Source organism: Lactuca serriola, chromosome 2 (genome assembly GCF_051521515.1).
Source record: "Lactuca serriola cultivar US96UC23 chromosome 2, Lser_US96UC23_V15, whole genome shotgun sequence".
Taxonomy (NCBI): Eukaryota; Viridiplantae; Streptophyta; class Magnoliopsida; order Asterales; family Asteraceae; genus Lactuca; species Lactuca serriola.
Genome location: NC_136409.1, coordinates 10,294,713 through 10,315,112, shown reverse-complemented (window position 1 = coordinate 10,315,112; position 20,400 = coordinate 10,294,713). Strand labels below are relative to the sequence as shown.

The following is a 20,400-nucleotide window of genomic DNA, read 5'->3' as shown; positions in this document are numbered from 1 at the left end:
CCCAGGATCGATGCATCACAGTACACCACAAAGTCCTCCATTCCCTCCGGGATGGCTAACACCGGGGCCTCACATAACCTTTGGCGAAGCGTCTCAAAGGAGGTCTGCTGCTCGGGGCCCCATGAAAAAGCTACACCCTTCCGGGTCAATCTGGTGAGTAGCACTACGATCTTAGAGAAATCCTTGATAAATCTCCGATAATAACCGACCAACCCTAGAAAACTCCTGATCTCGGAGGGTGACCTCGGCACCTCCCATCTCATCACTGCCTCAACTTTGGCCGGGTCGACCAATATCCATTTCTAGTTAACGAGATGTCCCAGGAACTGGACCTCTCACAACCAGAAATCACACTTGGAGAATTTGGCATAAAGCCTCTCCGATCTCAAAACCCTGAGGATCTCCCTCAAATGTTCCTCGTGCTGCTCTCTAGACCTCGAATATACCAAGATGTCATCGATGAAGACAATCACTGACCGATCCAGCATCGGCCTGTACACTCGGTTCATGAGATCCATGAACACTGTTGGGGCATTGGTGAGCCCGAAAGGCATCACCACAAACTCGTAATGCCCATAACGCGTCCTAAATGCTATCTTCTGGATGTGCTCATCTCGCACCCTCACCTGATGGTATCCAAACCTCAAATTGATCTTGGAGAACCAAGATGCTCCTTGTAACTGATCAAACAAATCGTAGATCCTCGGCAACGGGTAACAGTTCTTGACCGTCAGCTTGTTCAACTCCCGGTAATCAATGCACATTCGGTGTGAACCATCCTTCTTCTTAAAAAAAGGATAGGCGCTCCCCACGGCGAGCTGCTCGGCCGAATAAACCCCTTTCCCAACAGCTCCTGAAGCTGTGACGACAACTCCTGCATCTCTGAAGGTGCAAGGCGATAAGGCACCTTGGCAATAGGCGCGACTCCCAGAACCAAATCGATACTGAACTCCACATGCCACACGGGAGGCACACCCGGCAACTCCTCTGGAAAGACATCTGGGAACTCACGCACTATCGGAATCTCCTCCACTGACCTCGGCCTCTCGGAGTCAACCCGCGTATCCATCACGTACGCCACAAAACCCTTACAACCCTGCTGTAGACACTGCCTCACTCTAGCGGCCGAACAAAACACTGATCCAGAACGGGTACCCTCGCCGTACATCGTAAGAACTCCCCTACTAGGGTCTCGTATGGTCACCAGCTGTCGCTCGCAGTCGATAACCGCACCGAATCTGCTCAACCATTCCATGCCCACAATGACACAGACATCACCCATCGCAATAGGAACCACATCAATCGGGAACTCAACACCGAAAATCTCGAGTATGCACCCGCGGATCACCTCTGTGGCATATATCGCCCTCTCGTCAGCTATGGAAACTCTCAGAGGCCGACTCAGTGCCTCGCGACTAACACTAATATGATGACTAAAAGCCAAAGATACAAAAGACCAACTCGCACCCGAGTCAAATAACACCAAGGCAGGTACAGAATTCACAAGAAAAGTACCTATGCATAACATAATATAAGCATAATATCTCAATTATCAAAATAAATACACGAAAGAATACATACCAGCCATGACATCGGGCGCTGCGCGGATCTCCTCCGCGGTCAACTGAAAGGCTCTCCCTCGTGCCCTCGGCACCTCGGCCTTCACTGGCCGACTCTCGGTAGCTCTGATGGCGGCAGGGGCAGATCCCTAAGGTGCTCCCTGAGCTGATCCCCGCAACTGCAGACACTCCGCCTTCCGGTGTCCGGTCTGGCTGTAGTGAAAACATACTGCAAACCCCTTGGGGCAATCCTTGGCCATATGCCCCTCCTTGCCACATTTGTAGCAAGATCCAGCTCTGCATACTCCATCATGACCCTTGCCGCACTTTCAACAAGTGCGTCCCTTCTGGCTCCCAGATTTAGGATCAGCGGGCTTGGCCCGCTTGGCTGCCGGCTGGAACTGTGTCGGTCGCCGATCCCTCCCTTGAGACTCCGCCTCCTCCCTGGCCTGAGTCTCTAGCTTAATCTCCCTCTTCCGGGCATTTTCCTGAAGCTCTGCAAATGTCCGGTACGAGGAGTTCGCCACGAACTCCCGAATGTATCGCCTCAAGATACTCAAATATCGGCTCATGCGTGCCTGCTTAGTGGACACGTGCTAAGGGCAGAACATCGCCCTCTCATGGAACATCCTGGTAATCACCGTAACAGACTCAGTACCCTGCTTGAGGGTCAGAAACTCCTAGGCAAAACGCTCCCTCTCCACCCGGGGAACGTACTCATCTCGGAACACGGCAGTGAACCTCTCCCAGGTCACTGCTGCAAGCTCGGCAGTCAAAAAGTGCGCTGTCACAAACTTCCACCAGTCCTTCGCTCCCAAGCGAAGCTGGTTCAGCGCGAACCGGACTCTCAAATGCTCAGGAGATGAGCAAGTGAAGAAACACCCCTCCATGTCTGAAATCCACCTCATAGCCGCCACCGGGTCCTGGGTCCCATCAAACTCTGGCGGTTTCGTGTTGCTAAACTCCCGGAATAGCAACGCATCACCACCCTATAGCCTCGCAGCAGCAACAGCTGTAGTGGCCGCTGCAACAGCAGCCTAAGAAAGAGCAGCATAACACTCGTCGAAAGTCTCAATCAGCATGGTCTTAATAGACCTGGACATCTCTGGTATCTCTACCCTGATGGCCGCAGCCACCTCCTCGTGGATGATCCGGCGGATCTTCTCATCACTAGCCCCACTGCTCTCTGGCATAAAACGTGTCCTCACCATGATCTACCTCTGAAATACAACATACGATAAATTAGAATCCCTTCGAGCATACTCACACTCGATAACTCTTCCCTCCTTGATCCTTGGCATTCCGAAGGTTCTTACTTGAACTGTACACCGCCCCGGTGCTTTCAATAGTACGGGCCCAATACTACTGTCCACACCGTTTCAGTATACACCCCAAATCCTCCTCTTCGGATCCCAAAATCCAAGCACTCTATCACTTTCTAACAGATCTCTCATAAGCTCCTCGCTGCTACCTATTCACTCTCAAGCATCTCATAGCAGCTCACCTCACCCTAGGCTAAGGCATCACAAATCAGGGCACTCTAGTCCTAATAGGTATACCTAGCCTACTCTAGCAAGAGAATACATCATATCAATCTCATAAACATATAATATAAGGGTATTTTGGGAATTCACCATTCGGGCGCTGACTGATCGTACACACGTTTCTACTCTGGGTTTCTCTAAAATCTTTTACTTATTTTAGAAAATTTGGTTCTCTTTTGAAAATATTTTCCAAATCCTCAGTTTGAGTTCAAATACTCCCGAAGGTGTACCGAATCCCTCAAACCAAGGCTCTGATACCAACTTGTAACACCGTAAATTTCAAAATAATTTTTCGCATTTTTATAAAAACATAATTCATTTAATATTCATAAAAACACCCATGTTTGAAATACAATTCATGTCATACAAAAATCCCAAGATCTCATAACATAAAATCCCATGTGTGTGTACTGATCAAGCCGGCGCCTTCCCACGGTCGTCACTAGTACCTGAAACAAATAACACCAAACACTGTAAGCACAAAGCTTAGCGACTTCCCCAAAATACCACATATAACACATATTAGCCACTCGAGGCTATAACTCTATGGGTCCGTGCACCCAAACTCTGTGAACCCTCAGGTTCTAACTCTGTAAACATGAACATCATAAATCACATAGAATAATGCAGCGCAACACATAACACATACATAACATACAAGCACTGTATCACATAACTCTAGTTACCTACTCAAGGTAAAGTATAGTGAGAAGACTCACCTCGTGTATCTCGATAACTCGCAAATCCCTGGAATCACTCGTGCTCGATCCTCCGCACTATAATCTTCCTATAATACAATATATCTCTAATTAACAATTTTACAACAAAAGGTTGACTAGACCTATCAAGTCAACATTGGTCAACTCTGGTCAACGGTCAACTTTGACCGGACTCGGCGAGTGCACCAAAGCAACTCGGCGAGTCTAACACGTTCATTGACTCCCTCAGATCTTTCTTGGCACGTCAAGTACTCCCTTAACTCGACGAGTTTCCACCTGGCTTGAATCGCAGGGCAACCACGACTCAACTCGCCGAGTCTCAAGAACAACTCGGAAAGTTCCGGCTTGACTCATCCCCATATTAACTCTTCCTGACTCACTGGGTTATCCCCCAACCCGGCGAGTCCACTCACTGAACATATTACGTGAAACCCCAACCCTACTCGCCGAGTCCCAAGAACAACTCGGCGAGTTCATGCCATGCACACACTTTTATTGACCTTCTGAGGTCAGATCTGCTTTCCCAAACCCTAGATCTAGCCTTCCCAAGAATGAATGTTACGTAAAGTTCGAAGCTTGATGCTTGTTTAACCCCCACAAGGCATCAAAAGGATATTTTGTCCTAAAAATAACCACCTAGGTCCAAAGACTCCATAATAACCCAAAAGCTCCATTGGTTAAGGTCTCTGGACCTCTTTGAGTCCAGATCCAAGGCACAAACTCGAAGAGGGACCATTTGCTTCACGTAATCACTCTCCAAAAAGGGGTATAAAACCCTAGCTCTAAAGATCAACCCTATAACTAAAGGAGATTCGAACCCTTACCTCAAAATGAAGCCTCTGGACTCTGGATCTGCTGTAATCTCCCCTCCTCCTTGCTCTTGCCACCTTCCTCTTGCTAAACAAGGAATACAAAGGCCCAAAAGTGACTTCCTCTCTCCCAAAACGAATTAGCTCTCTTAGGTTTCTCTCAAGGGACTAGTAGCCGCAAATGGGAGGCTATAAAGTGCCCTTAAATACACTCCAAACCGGGGAATTAGGGTTTCATTAAACAGCATGGACTCGCCGAGTCCACTCCTTGGACTCGCCGAGTCCAGACGCGAATCCTTGTCCAAATCGCGATCCTACTCGGCGAGTTTGAGCTCCAACTCACCGAGTCTCCTCACAAAATACTAAAAATATAAGAATGAATAATACCTGGAAATCTGGGCTGTTACAAGTAAGGTGTTATATTACACACTTTTTGGAGAGTAGGTTGTTCTATCTTGACGAGGATATGGAGTTAAATACTTGCATGTTATTTTCTTAGATTAATATTTTCATTTCAAGAAGTAAGGTTAGTATGTTTGTTTCCTAATCTTTTATTATTCCCTGATTACACCTGGTTTTTGATATTTGTGTACAGATATTATAAAATGATCAATAGAAATAGAAATTGGATGTATGAACGACTTGATAATCGTGGTCATGTTTCTCATGTTTTCATTAATGGTGTGAAAACATTCATCGAGTTTTTTTCTACTAAGAAAAGTTATATGGATGGAGATAAAATTAAATGCCCATGCACAAAATGCAATAACAAAGCATATAAAGCAGTTGATGAGGCAAAATATCACTTATACAAGTTTGGTTTTGTTCCAAATTATGGGTTTTGGGATAAACATGGAGAAACATCATTGGATAGTATTTCCTTAGGGATGAATGATACATACACGAGTTTAAATGAACACCATGATACTACTTATAGAGAAATGGTTATGGATGCAGCGGGTCCTGATTTCATGACTAGAACTCTTGATGAGGAGCGAAATCCAAAAGATAAGAAGTTTTTTGATATGCTAGAGGCAGCCGATAGAGAGTTGTGGCCTAGTTGTAAAAAGGCGACACAACTATCTGTTATAGCTCGACTATTGAATATCAAATCAGAATATCACATCCATGAGTTATGTTTTGATGCCATTTGTCAATTGATAAAAGTTTGGTTACCAGAGGAGAATAACATGGTTGATAGTTTATACGAGAGCAAAAAGTTAATATAAGCATTGGGTTTACCTGTGGAATTGATTGACTGTTGCAGGTCTGGATGTATGATATATTGGAGGGGTGACAAAGATCTTGATCGGTGCAAATTTTGCAACGCACAGAGGTACAAAAAGTCTAGAAATTCGTCCACACGTTCGCGTATACCTTTCAAGAGGATGCATTATTTCCCCTTGACTCCAAGGTTGAAGAGACTATACGCTTCACAAACAACAGCCACTTCCATGCGATGGCATGCTAATAATCATGGCCACCATGTCGGTGTAATGTGTCATCCATCTGATTCTGAAGCATGGAAGCACTTTGATATTAACCATCCTTCATTTGCAGCCGAAAAACGTAATGTTAGATTAGGCCTATGTACAGATGGGTTTCAACCCCATGGTGCTTCAGGAAAACAATATTCATCTTGGCCTGTCATTATAACACCTTATAATTTGCCACCGTTTATGTGTATGAAAGAGCCTTACATGTTTTTGACTGCAATTGTGCCTGGACCTACAAACCCTAAGCAAAAGCTAGATGTCTACCTTCAACCAGTTATTGCAGAACTCAAACAATTATGGGAAGAAGGTGTTTTAACTTATGATGTTTCTTTGAAAAAAAAATTTCAATTAAGAGTTGCATTGATGTGGACAATAAGCGATTTTCCGGCGTATGGAATGTTATCAGGATGGGCAACTGTAGGGAAGCTAGCATGTCCATATTGTGGGAAACATACACAAGCTTTTAGGCTTGAAAATGGTAAGAAGATATCTTGGGTTGATTGTCATAGAAGATTCCTCACCACTGATCATCCATATAGAAAAGATACAAATAAGTTCAAAAAGAATCGTGTAGAGATAAAAGGTCCTCCTCCAAGTATGAATGGTGAAGAAACCATAAGGCAAATTGAAGAACTTGGTTTGTTAAAAGTGACTGAACTTAATGCCGACGTAGTAAATAAATCACGTGGAAAATGTGGTTGGAAAAAGCGATGCATATTCTGGGATTTACCATATTGGAAAACAAACCTCATTAGAAATAATTTTGATGTTATGCATAGTGAGAAGAATTTTTTTGAGAATATGTTTTACACTATAATGGATGTTAAGAAGAAGACAAAGGACAACGCAAATGCAAGAGATGATCTGAAACTCTATTGTAAGAAGAGAAAAGGAGTTGATCAAAATCAAAGAGCATATTGTGCATTAGAGAAGAGGCAAAAGAAAGTCGTATGTGAATGGGTAGAGAGTTTGAGTTTCCTCGATGGTTATGTTTCAAATTTGGGGAGGTGTGTAGATTTGAGTGCATGTACACTGTTTGGAATGAAAAGTCATCATTGCCATGTTTTTATGCAAAGATTGTTGCCGATTGCATTCCACGAGATGTTGCCAAAAAATGTGTGGGAAGCAGTTACTGAGATAAGTCTTTTCTTCAAAAGCTTAACTTCAACAGTAATTACAACAGAAGACATGAAAAGGATTGAAGCTGAGATCCCATTATTTGTAAATTAGACACCATCTTTGTCTCTGGTTTCTTTGACTCAATGGAGCATTTGCCGATACATTTACCGTATCAAGCAATGATAGCCGGTCCCGTGCAATATTGATGGATGTATCCATTTGAGAGGTTTGTTTTGTAAATCACATTATATTTCAAAATTGTAAGTTGTCACTCTTGGTTAACATATCAAATGTTATGCTTTAGATTTCTTCACCAGTTGAAAAAAGATGTGAAAAATAAAGCTAGAGTGGAAGGGTCGATTTGCAATGCATGCTTAGTTCGTGAAGCATCAAACTTTTGGTCTCACTATTTTGAGCCTAGTGTTCATACACGTAACAGAAAGGTGCCTCGAAATGATGATGGGGGATTTGAAGATGAAGATAACAATGAAAAATTAACTATATTTTCATATCCTGGCCGCCCATATGGGAAACTCAAAAGTAGAAGTCTGACTGATGAGGAATTCAATGCAGCACATTCTTACATATTGGTTAATGAAGAGAAGATGCAACCTTACCTTAGGTAGTATTATGAACAACATTTAAGTCAGTTTTTATTTAATCTCAAAAGTTTAAACAATTTAAATGGTAATGTACAAGAAGTATGAAGAGTCATTGAAAGACCTAAATCCGGATATAAGTGAAGATGATCTTGCTGTTGAAGTGGATGAAAACTTTGCTACATGGTTTCAAAACTATGTGAGTTTTTACGTTGTCTTCTCTCTTCATTCCTCATTTGTTTATGTTTCTCGATTTTTCTCTTTAACACGTTAAATTTGCAAAGAATTGGATGAAGCTGCACAGGGATTCAGAGGTCTTACGATTATTTCCACTCTCCAATCCCTCTGTGACATTTCGTCGAACATCTTCTGACTGTTCGTGAACATTATTAACTTCATCATCAATTTGATCATCGCCTGTAGGAGGCAATTCCGGTGATAATTTGCCTACACAGTTGTGCATACGCAAGCCTCAATTCGTTTCAACTTTCAAGTTCAAATAACTGAGGTTAGCGATGTCGATTTTTACTATTTTTTTAATCGTACAATGAGCATCTGATTATTGTAATTATAGACATTGCGATAATGTTGTAAGTGTTTGGGTGCGTATATGCAGTCCTGCTCTTGGTTTTTGTTTGCAATTAGGAAACATCGGACGAGAATAACATGGTTGATATACTTTGATTTTAGATTTTTGAAGTGAAATTTCAAATAACATGGTTGTTTGCAATTCCTCTTTATTGTCTCCTCGTGAGTTCTTAATTTTGTGGTTACATAAGCTTTCTAGTAACCGACTTCAAATAGAACCCTTTGTTGATACTGTAAATATGCAACAAGTATATTAGTTTCTTCATTAAGCCATTAATCTGCATTAAAATGAGACTTTCCCACAAATATTAATTCAAATCATTGAATTTAATTATTACTCATTTGTACAAAAGATCCCTACTATAAATCTGTCTCGTAACTTGTTTACAAGAACATTTATCTGATCTTTAATCTCTCCTGTTCAAACAAACAAAACTTGATTATAATGTTGAAAATGAAGACACGTAAGATGATTTACATACCTTTTTCTATGATGTCAACGTTATTGACCATGATTCTGTGAACAAGTTCACTTTTAGTAATTGAAGAATAGTTTGCAGACAATAATATATTTTAAATGGTCTGAACAAGTTCTGATAAGCAAATTTTTTTCTCAACCTGTCAGTAAAAAATGTGTTTATAATATTACACAAACTTTTTGGAATCTTGAAGCAAGTAGAGTAGACACAGGGTGTTACTTGACATCCTTGAGCCTCTTAATTAAAGAGTCTAGGGATTTTTTTCTTTGGATTTTACTTTTCTGTAATCCAAAGCATTATAGCTTCTTCTTCAGATACAAGAGAAGCTTGGTTTTCAGCAAATGATTCCAACAATTTTATAACTAGATCAATCCCTATCACAACATTCAAACTAAACCTTTTCACAGATTCACCAACTAAAAAGTTAACAATTGTTTCCGAGATGTAGGAAAGAACATCTTGTAACACTCTGACCAGGTAATATTTGTTCCCTGTTTTGTATTGTTGGATAAACATGGTAGAGCTCTTGCCAAAACGGGTGTGCCCAACAGTCGGCTTCATGTTGTTGCAGGTGTTTCTTATCTTCTTAAAATGATTCGCCCATCTGAAAGATAAATCACTAAGAATGGTGTTATTATGGTATATTAATCACATTGCTTGATAGATAAATTTAAAGCCTTTTGTTTCCTTCTATGGAAGAGTGATGTATGCATGAAGGAAGTATTGTATGAATGAAGTATGAACAAACTAAACATGGTAGCTACTTAGTAATGAATAACATTGCAAAAACAAACAAAGTGATGACAATAGATAAAATTCTACTGTTCGCATCTCAATTATAAGAAATATCTTTATAATCAGCATTTACCCTTTTATTAGATATATCAATTAATGATTTTTCTTGTTGGATAATGCAGGAGCCAGAGCCGATTGATTGGGAGTACTATAGGAAAGGTCTTTCTTTACCAACAAACAAACCTATTGATTGGTAGTAATTTTAATTGCAGTTTTTGTGCAACCATAGAAATCATTCCATTTGGGTTCAAATTTTTATTGTTTTTCTAACTTTATCTTAGATAAAATTCAAAATATTTTATAGATAATTTTGAATTTTTGGTCCTATATCTTTTTTGTGTATTAGCACTCTTGTTTAAAATGATTTGAGTAATGGCCTCATTTTGTGTATACTATCTAGACACCCCTTTTTCCCTTCCTAACATTCCTTTGAACTATGTTATAATGTGCTAAGTTGGTGAAGGGTAAAACGGTCATTTATCATACTCAAATAGTCTTTATTTCTATAATATTTGTGATCTAACATATTTATAACTTCTTAAGTTTTTAAAATTTCAGGAAAGATGTCACAATTCTTATTAAGAGACACATTGAAACGAAAGCAACATACAAGTGTACGTTTCATAAACAAACGTACCAATGATGAAAAATCTGTTGGTAATATATCTGTCCCATTATCTACACCAACATTATCTACACCAGCATTGTCATCATCATCATCTCGTACCACATTATCATCTGTTGGTATTGTATCTGCCCCAACATTTGTTTCACATGTTGGTACTATGGGTGCCACATCATCAACACATTCATCATCCTTACCTACATCATCCAACCAGTCATTTTTACCTACATCATCTACCCAATCATTTGTACCTACATCTATGCAATCATCTACACCTGCATCTACTACATCATCTGTACCTACATCCACAACAAATTGTAGTGAATCGGTTGAGGAAATTGTTGGCGTTCAACATCAAGAGTATTTACTTGGATCTACAGGACTGGATGGGCGTCTATATATTGGAGTGCGAGATAAGGAGTAAGTTAAAATTCTTACATTTTTATCAACATTGAGCTTCATGATTTTTACAATGTTAATTTTTTCTTTTGTAGGTTATTTCCTTCGGGCCCATGTTCTTCCGTTATCTATGAATCCTTTGGTAAAAGAGTTGATTTAAACGGGTATAGTTGGGCAACTTTAAGCGACGAGACAAAACTTCTTTATTGGGACGAGTTTCATGTATGTATCTCGTTTATGCAATTATTAGGTACTCATTAACTTAAAAACTCATCTATATATTTTGTATTGTAGAAAAAGTGCTATTGGGATGATGCAAAAACTCCGTTAGTCCAAGCTTGTTGGGAAAATAAGGCAAAGGAAAGATATAGACAATATATCTACAATATAAGCTCAAATGGAAAAAACCGACTCTAAAAAAAACCTGTTAATGTAACATCATAAGTGTGGACATCCTGGACTGCAAGATGGAATACTGAAGAGTTCAAGAAGAAATCAGAACAAAACAAAAAAAAATAGGCGTAGAGGTGTAGCTAATGGACAAGCCCTTTATACGCATACCGGTGGATCGGCTTCTCATTCCAAGATTGCTTCTGATTTAGTAAGTACTCATTTAATTTTATATTATAGCAATCTACTTTCGTTTAGAAATACCATTATTTAGTTCTATTTTGATTTTTATAAGGACTAAGCCTAAATACATAAAATAGCAATCTACTTTCTTTTAGTTGTATGTTATAGTTTTTCTAGTTCCATTTTGATTTTTAAGAGGACTAATCCTAAAAAGTATGTTACTTTATTTTTCATTTTTAAAGAGTGGAGCCTATATGCAAAAAATAACAATCTACTTTCATTTACTTTTGTATCATAGCAATCTAGTTCCATTTTGATTTTTAAATGGGTTTAGCCTAAAAGTAAGTTGCTATTTTTTCATTTTTAAATATCTAAGCCTAAATGTAAAAATAGCAATCTACTTTAATATTGATTTTTTTGTATATATGTAGAAGAAGCTTTGGGGACATGATCCGGCACACCATGAACTATTCTTGTATACACACACTAAGAATCACGATGGAGTGACTTTTTTAGTTGACAAAGCTAAAAAAATTCATGTAAGTTTTATTTTTAATAATTTCATGTAAATTTTTTTTTGATTTTTTTTGTATAAGTTTATCTCAACACAATTATAAAATTATAGGATGATTTTATGGAACGATGTGATCGCTTGGAAGCAATAGGAGAGGAAATTGATGAGGACAAACTATTTTATGATGTTGTTGGGGGACATGATCGAAAAAAGAGATTATATGGAGTTGGCTCATATGGAAAGCGCATTCGTTCTAGTAAAGGATCTTCTGAAATGCATCGCGAACAATACGAGGATAACAATGCCGAGACAAAAGTCGAGATTGAGAATTTGAAGAAGTTAGTTGAGACACAACGCGAACAATATGAGGATATTCAACAAAAATATGAGGATGTTCAGCAAAAATATGAGGATGCTCAGAAAAAGAATGTGGAGTTTCAAGAGAAAAATGTGGATGTTCAAGCAAAGTTTGAACAACAACTTGCACAAGCAATGAATGTCATTAACACATTGAGTGAACAAGTCAAAACTTTTATTAAATAATGATAGAATATTATGTATCGAATAATGTTTTACGTTAAATTTGTAGCGATTTTTAATTTTGAAATATGTATATTTTGATTTATTGGATATTTCTTTTAGTTTCTATAGAAATACTTTATTATTTTTGGTTTTATATTAATTGTATTTTTGTAAATTGATATAATAAGTCAAATTAAATAACCGAATTTTATAGAAAAAATGATATTGAACGATTGTTATGGAATTGACTACAAAAAATTTGCTATGGAATTTGCAACGGAATGAATGGCTACGGAATTTGTTACGGAACGAATGGCTACAAAATTTGCTACGGAACAATTAGCTACGGAATTTGCTATGGAGCAAATGGCTACGGAATTTGCTACGACCAAATAGCTACGGAATTTGCTATGGACCAAATGCCTACGGAATTTGCTACGGAACAAAATAGATACGGAATTTGCTACAGAACTCATTGTTACAGAATTGTGATGGAAGTGTGTTGTAGTTGAAATGCTACGGATAGACGTCATAGCAACGGCCATAGCAAAATTGCTACGGAACTATAATTTCGTAGTTAAACATTTTGCTACAAGAAATCTTACTATGGAATCTCATTGGCAAATTCCGTAGCAACTTCCGTAGTTATTTAGGTTTAGCTACGAAATTACATCATTTTGCTACGCAATTTTTCCGTAGTTAAATCGAAATTTTATTGTAGTGACTGTTACGCTGATATTGGGCTGCTTGAACCCTACGCCCCGCGTACTGGGATTTACGCTCAACGTACGTCCCAGTTTCCCTCTTATCTAACTTATGGTCTTAATCAGCGTACGAGGGTTAGGGCACACTTAGGGTTTTGCTCTCTGGAAAGGGTGGCTAAAAGTGAGGCCATAATGTTCCTTATATAGGGCTCACCCCCACAATTAGGGTTTCAATCTGAACCTAGTACGCCCAATGTACACTATGCTACACCCAGCGTATTGGGTAGTCTTCGCATCAAGAATACACTCATGAGTACGTGCAACGTACTCTCCCTTACGCCCAACATACTCAAAAGCCAAACATTCTTTTCAAGGACTAATTTTGACAACTTGAGGAAATAAAAGGATCAAAGAGATATACCTGAATTCCGAGATGTTACAATTCTCCCCCACTAGAATCTGACTTCGCCCTCGAAGTCTTGCTAAATAACTCGGGGTACTGCTCCCGTATCTCCGACTCTGGTTCCCAAGTCAAATCGGACCCCTTCCGATGCTTCCACTGGACCTACACCAGAGGCACTTCCTTGTTCCTCAGAACCTTCGCTTTCCGATCTAGGATCGCGATCGGCCTCTCAATGTAATTCAAGCTCGCATCTACCTGAATGTCCTCTAATAGCACTACTGCCGTCTCATCAGCTACACACTTCCGCAACTGGGTTACGTGGAAAGTGCTATGGATCTGGCTCAACTCCTCAGGTAGCTCCAGCTGATATGCTACCTTGCCTACCCTGGCAATCACCCTGAAAGGTCCAATATATCAAGGCCCCAACTTGCCCCACTTAATGATACTTTATAAGTCTAGAAAGTATTTCTTTTGTGGTTAAAACCATGTTTGATAAAGGAAGAAATCATAAGTAATTTCGTGATTGGAATGTTTGTTAAATAGTTAAACCACAAGTAAATCGATACTTAAAATATTTGATAAATAGATAAACCATAAGTAATCCATACTGAAAATGCTGGATAAGGAGTTAAACCATAAGTAAATCGATACTTAAAATATTTGATAAATAGATAAACCATAAGTAATCCATACTGAAAATGCTGGATAAGGAGTTAAACCATAAGTAAATCCATACTTAAAATGCTTGATAAAGAGTTAAACCATAAGTAAATTCATACTTAAAATGTTGGATAAAGAGTTAAACCATAAGTAAATTCATACTTAAAATGCTTGATAAAGAGTTAAACCATAAGTAAATTCATACTTAAAATGTTGGATAAAGAGTTAAACCATAAGTAAATCCATACTAAAAAAATGCTTGATAAAAAGTTAAACCATAAGTAAATCCATACTTAAAAATGCTTGATAAACAGATAAACCGAATACGTGGTTTCTAGTTAAAGAGTCTGGTTAATGCCTATAGTGAGTCCTATAACCGAGCTATGTGACCCATTATAATCCCTGCACAACACTTCATTAGACGTCGTAGTCAGGGCCGGCCCAACTACATGGGCAAGTTGGGCTTAGGCCCAGGGCATCAAAAAAATGAGGGCATATTTTTTATCCAGTAAGTTATAATATATGTATATAATTTTGGCCCAAAAATTAAACCCAATTACTCCAATAGTCCAGCAAGTCAGCATTAGGGCATTCGCCATTCCGCATTCTGATTCAGCGATCTTGAGGGCCAAGTGAATTAGCGCAATCGGGAGATGAGGAGTCGGGAGATTAGGAGTCGGTCGACCAACGGTCGAATGGATTCAACGTGTTTGTTGTGTGAGCATCACCGATTCAGCCGATGCATTCAATTTCAATCAATAAATCTTGACCTCTCAATTTCTTATTCAATCTTCTTCTCAATTTCTTATTCAATCAATCAATCTTCTGATTCTTCTCTAAAACTTATAGCCTATTCGTTCAATCGAGGAAACCAACATCTGATTTTTGATTTGATGATTTCTAATTAGTAATTACCGACAACAAACGAAGGGAACTACGAACCAGTGAAGAAGGCAAGAAATCAAACACAGCCGTGAGTTTTCTTCTGATTGCAATTTGCCAATTTCTATTCTTCATTCTGATAAACTCGAATTTTGGGTGAGTTTTCTTCAATTGACTGTGAGTCTATGAGTTTTCTTCAATCATTGTTTCTTTTTTCTTAATATGATTAATTGAATATTATGATTTGTTGTTTGAGTTGCAGATTTGGAAATTGGAATTTTCAATTGTTTTCAAATAGAAAACGAAGTGAACCACAGTTTCTGAATTCTCTTTTCAGTTCTCATTTTGTGCTCTTCAACTTATTAGGGTAAGTTTTCTATTTTTCTTTTAATGATTTTTTATATTTCTGTATGAACATCAACCACAGTTTCTGAATTATCTAAAGTTTTGTTTTTGTTTCTGTGATGTGAATCAGGACTTGGGACTTGGGAGGCTGATTTTTGTTTATTTTGAAATCTTGAAAGGTATATATTTATTTCATTGTAGTGTTATTACTTATTAGTCAGTACTTGTTGAAAATGGATTTGTATTTCTGATTGTATGTTTTAATTTTCAGATTATTGGCATCTTCAAAGTGGGAAATAATAATGAAAACTTTGGCCAGGTTGTATCTTTCTTTGCTTAGCTTTTATAACTAGAATTATTGATTTTTTTTCTTTGCTTAACTTTTTTCTTGGCTGATTTTTAAATATGTTTCCCCGAAAACAACCATCGGGTGCTCAAAATAGAAAATGAAAAAGAAAAGAACAAGAAGAGGCTAATCAATTAAGAGGGTCTTTAAATAAATATTTTGTTAGAAATCAAAATTCCAATGATCCGGTTAATAATTTTAATGTTCCACCTAGTACTTCCAATGATTCGGTTGATATTTCCAATGATTTTGAAAAAAATGATTTTTTTGATAAAGATAAACCAAGTGATTTTAATATTTTTGATCCTAGAGTATGGGATGATTTAGATTCAAAAATGAAAGATTTACTAATAGAAAAAGGGCCAAATAGAGAAGTTGATACCAACACAATTTTTCTAAAAGATTCACTTGGTAGACATTTTTCATTTGATTTTTTCATTCGGAAATTAAGAAATGGTGATTCTTTTGATAGAAAATGGTTAGTGTATTCAAAAGAACTTGATAAAGTTTTTTGTTTTTGTTGTAAGTTGTTTAAAACTATTCGAACTAAAAGTAGTTTGACAACCGAAGGAATTAAAGATTGGAAGCATCTTAGTGAAACATTAAAACAACATGAAAATAGTTCCGATCATATGGATAATTTAAGAACATGGAATGAAACGCGAATTAGGTTAAATAAAAACGAAACAATTGACAAAGAAATTCAAGAAATGATAAAAAAAGATACTGAACATTGGAAAGAAGTTATGGTTAGAATTATTTCTGTTGTAAAATGTTTAGCAAAAAATAACTTGGCTTTTCGTGGTACAAATGAAAAAATTTATGAAAACTCAAATTGCAATTTTTTAAGTGTAATTGAATCAATTGCAGAGTGGGATCCGGTAATGAAAGAACATTTTCGAATGATTCAAGACAAAGAAACACATAATCATTATCTTAGTCATAAAATTCAAAATGAATTAATTGAAATGTTAGCATCCGAGGTAAAATGTGCAATTATAAAAAAAATCAAAAGGGCAAAATATTTTTCTATAATTCTTGATTGCACTCCGGATGCTAGTCACCAAGAACAAATGACTTTGATTATAAGATGTGTAGATTTGGAAAGTGTTCCATTAAAAGTTGAAGAGTTTTTTTTAGAGTTTTTAATTGTAGAAGATACATCCGGTCTTGGTCTTTTTAATGTTTTACAAGATGCCCTAAAATCTCTTGATTTGGATATTAATTATGTTCGTGGTCAAGGGTATGATAATGGGGCAAATATGAAAGGTAAACACCAAGGTGTTAAAAAACGATTGCTTGATATAAATAATAGAGCTTTTTATATGCCTTGTGGATGTCATAGTTTAAATTTGGTTTTGTGTGATATGGAAAATTCTTGCCAAAAGGCAAAAACTTTTTTTGGTACATGTCAAACGCTTTATAATGTTTTTTCCAATTCAACCAAAAGATGGAGTGTTTTACTTGAGTTTGTTTTTGATCTAACACTTAAATCATTATCAGCTACTCGTTGGGAAAGTCATATTGAATGTGTTAAAGCAATAAAAACACAATTTTATCAAATAAGAAAAGCTTTAAAAAAAACTATCTATAATAAGTGATAATGGACAAGTGTGTAGAGATGCTGATTCACTAGTAAATGGTGAATTTTCTAGTTTTGAATTTATTTTAAGTTTAGTTATATGGTATGATATTTTGTACAAAATTAATTTGGTAAGCAAAAAGTTACAATCCAAAGAAATGCTTCTTGATGTTGCTGTAAAAAATTTAGAAGGGTTAATTAATTATTTTGAAGAATATAGGGAAAGTGGGTTTGACTTTGCTATTAGTGAAGCAAAAGAAATAGCAAATAGTGTTAAAGTTAAACCCGAATTTCCTCAAAAACGCAATAAAAAAAGAAAACAACATTTTGATGAAATTCCAAATACCGAAAAAGAACACCAATCTTCTCAAGAAGCATTTAAAAGAGATTATTTTTTTATTCTTGTTGATATGGCTCTTGTTCAATTAAAAAGTAGATTTGAACAAATGCAATATTTTGAATCGATATTTGGTTTTTTGTTTGATGGTTCCAAATTAGTTTCTTTAGTTGATGATGAATTAAAGAAATGTTGTTTAAATCTTGAGTCCAATTTGAAAAATGGTGAAGATTATGATATTGATGGAGATGGTTTATTCATTGAGTTAAAACTTTTGTAGAAAATGTTGCCGGATGAAGCATATAAAAGTCAAAGTCCTTGGATATCTATTCAAATAATGGAGTATGCAAGAAGAATGGATATGTTCCCTAATGTGTTGGTTGCATATAGGATATTATTGACGGTGCCGCTTACGGTTGCTTCCGCGGAAAGAAGTTTTTCAAAATTGAAGCTTTTGAAATCGTATCTCCGAAGTACCATGGCTCAAGAAAGATTGAATGGATTAGCAATTTTAAGTATTGAAAGTGATTTTCTAAAAAATATTGATTATTGTAAAATAAGAGATGTTTTCGCTTCAAAAAATGCGCGAAGACATCGTTTTAGGTGATTTTTTGTATATTTTGATTGTGTTATTTGTTTGATTATAAAAATTACTGCATTTTTTATATTAGAAATTACTACATTTATTTGATTATATGTTTTTGTTATTGTACGTTACACATATAAGAGCATAATTTTTTTATCTCGCCCCGGGTAGTAAAAAACAATGGACCGGCCCTGGTCGTAGTTATACTAAAGATAATTATCACTCGCTTCGATTGATCAGTCGAGGTTGTAGCTAGCAACCGCAGGTGGGGGTGTCAAACCGTATAGATCTATACATGCATATCTCGCTTCGCGGATTAACGGTTATGGTTTAAATGGGAATACTAAGTGGTTAAACTTAGGTAATGAATATTGTCTCACTATAGAGGCCATTAACTAGGTTATACGGTAAAGTTTCACTATAAAATCTGAGTAAGTTCGATAAATCCGTAAAAATGTATGTCACTCGCTTAAATAGATAAAATGTTTCTTCATATGCACAAAGGTTTTCAAGATATAATTGTTAAAATTCTTACGTAAATGATTAAAATATATGTTTGTACATGCTTGATATAAGTAAAAAAAATATTATTCGCAAGGAAGATAATGTTTTTAAACGCATGCATATCGTAAGAAATCGGTTTATAATATATTATTTTAACAATAACAAATATTAAAATTAGATATATGTTTTACATGCGTATTCATAACCGATATATATAGATTTAGCATGTTTTTAAACACATGTCTAACCGGTAAATATATTTATATATACAGACGAATGGAGGGAAACGAGACCCATCTGCTGGGTCTCTAGGTCTTGGTTGCTCGTAAGGGCTAAAACACGAATAATGGTGATGGCGGAAGGGCTTACAGAGGGTAGGCGGTGGTCGTGAGTGGTTAGCATCTGCAGCAGCAAGTCCGACGATAGTGGATATCGGCGGCGTTGAGTGGCAGGGGGGTGATCTGGCGACCTTCTGCTGCTTCGTCCTGGCTTATGCTTGACGGATACGGAGAGCGGAGGTAAGGGAGGGGGTGGTGGTGAACGGAAACAGCAGAACTACATAGGAGGGAGCTGTTGGGTGATTTCTTCACCGGAAATGGGTGGTGGGTGGCGATTTCGAGTGGTTATCGGTGGAGAAGCTCCAATAAAACGATAGAGGCAGTGGGTGGTGATGTTTTGAGGGTACTTGGCTGTATGTATGCGCAATAATTTTAGGATGGTGGTTTTCCGGTGGTCACAAAGGTGGCGGCAGTGGGTGGTTCGTTTGCTTCGGTCAACAGATAAGAAATGGGAAACGAAGATGTTGGTGTGACTCCTTGCTTTGCCGGAAAATGAGAAACAACACTTCCACCGGAGGTGTTCTTGAGTGTTACAAACAGAAAGAAGAACAAGAGATAGGATGGAATTGTTTGGGTATTTTTTTGCCTTGGTCAGATTATGGTTATGTACACTACCCTTCGCAATACATAGAGGAAAATATGAAGTTTGAATTAGGTTGAGAGGAGTGATCGACAAATGTTGGGTTTCTTTGTTTTTCTTTCACCATTAGAGTATGAAAATTTTGATCAGTTTGTAAAGTCTCCGTGGACATTTCCTAACTATATCTATGTTGACTTTCATAAGAGTCCAAATAAGTGAAGGAGGGAGAGATATGGAGAGAGAAAGAGAGAGACGTAAGCTTAAGGCTGCATCCATAAATTTTTTTTTTTTTTTTTTTTTTTTTTTTTTTTTTTTTTTTAATTTATTTTAGTGCATAACATTTCATTTAACCTTAAAAACGGGTTTCAATTCGCATGTCCAATTCCCGACCTTCGGAAATTTTTCTGATACTACCAATTGATAGATTTTAAAAACCCGAACGTATAAATTTTTCGAGTTGTAGAAGACTAGGAATTTGTGTTTAAAGTTTTGCGTGTAATTGGTTTGATATGTCTAATTTTTACAAATATTTTACTAAAAATATTTCGAGTAGTAAATAAAATATTAGACCGTAGTCTGAGTTCATAAACGCTCTCAAACATTCTATCTGAGGTGTACAAGTGCCTTAACGGATCAATTCGGTTTATGAAATCGGATAAATGTAGTGTTATACGGGTGTGGTTTCTTAAAACGGTCATATCTTTTGCACATGAACTCCGTTTTTGGCATTCTTTATATATTCACGATCAGGGAAACATGTACTACGAGTCTAGAATATTTTCTTTGTTTATAG

The 20,400-nt window shown here is 37.3% G+C and overlaps 2 protein-coding genes across 2 annotated transcripts; both read left to right on the top strand.

The window, feature by feature from the left end:
• The first annotated feature begins 5,236 nt into the window (after window positions 1-5,236).
• Window positions 5,237-7,872, top strand: LOC145089015 (uncharacterized). The gene is made up of 3 exons (XM_079027520.1): window positions 5,237-5,850; window positions 5,899-7,348; window positions 7,564-7,872. Exons 1-3 carry the CDS (start codon window positions 5,237-5,239, stop codon window positions 7,870-7,872), a joined length of 2,373 nt encoding a protein of 790 aa, XP_078883646.1.
• Window positions 7,873-16,015: 8,143 nt separating this feature from the next.
• On the top strand, window positions 16,016-17,879 carry LOC145089014 (uncharacterized). Its single transcript, XM_079027519.1, has 2 exons — window positions 16,016-16,949; window positions 17,359-17,879. Exons 1-2 carry the CDS (start codon window positions 16,016-16,018, stop codon window positions 17,877-17,879), a joined length of 1,455 nt encoding a protein of 484 aa, XP_078883645.1.
• Window positions 17,880-20,400: the final 2,521 nt, after the last annotated feature.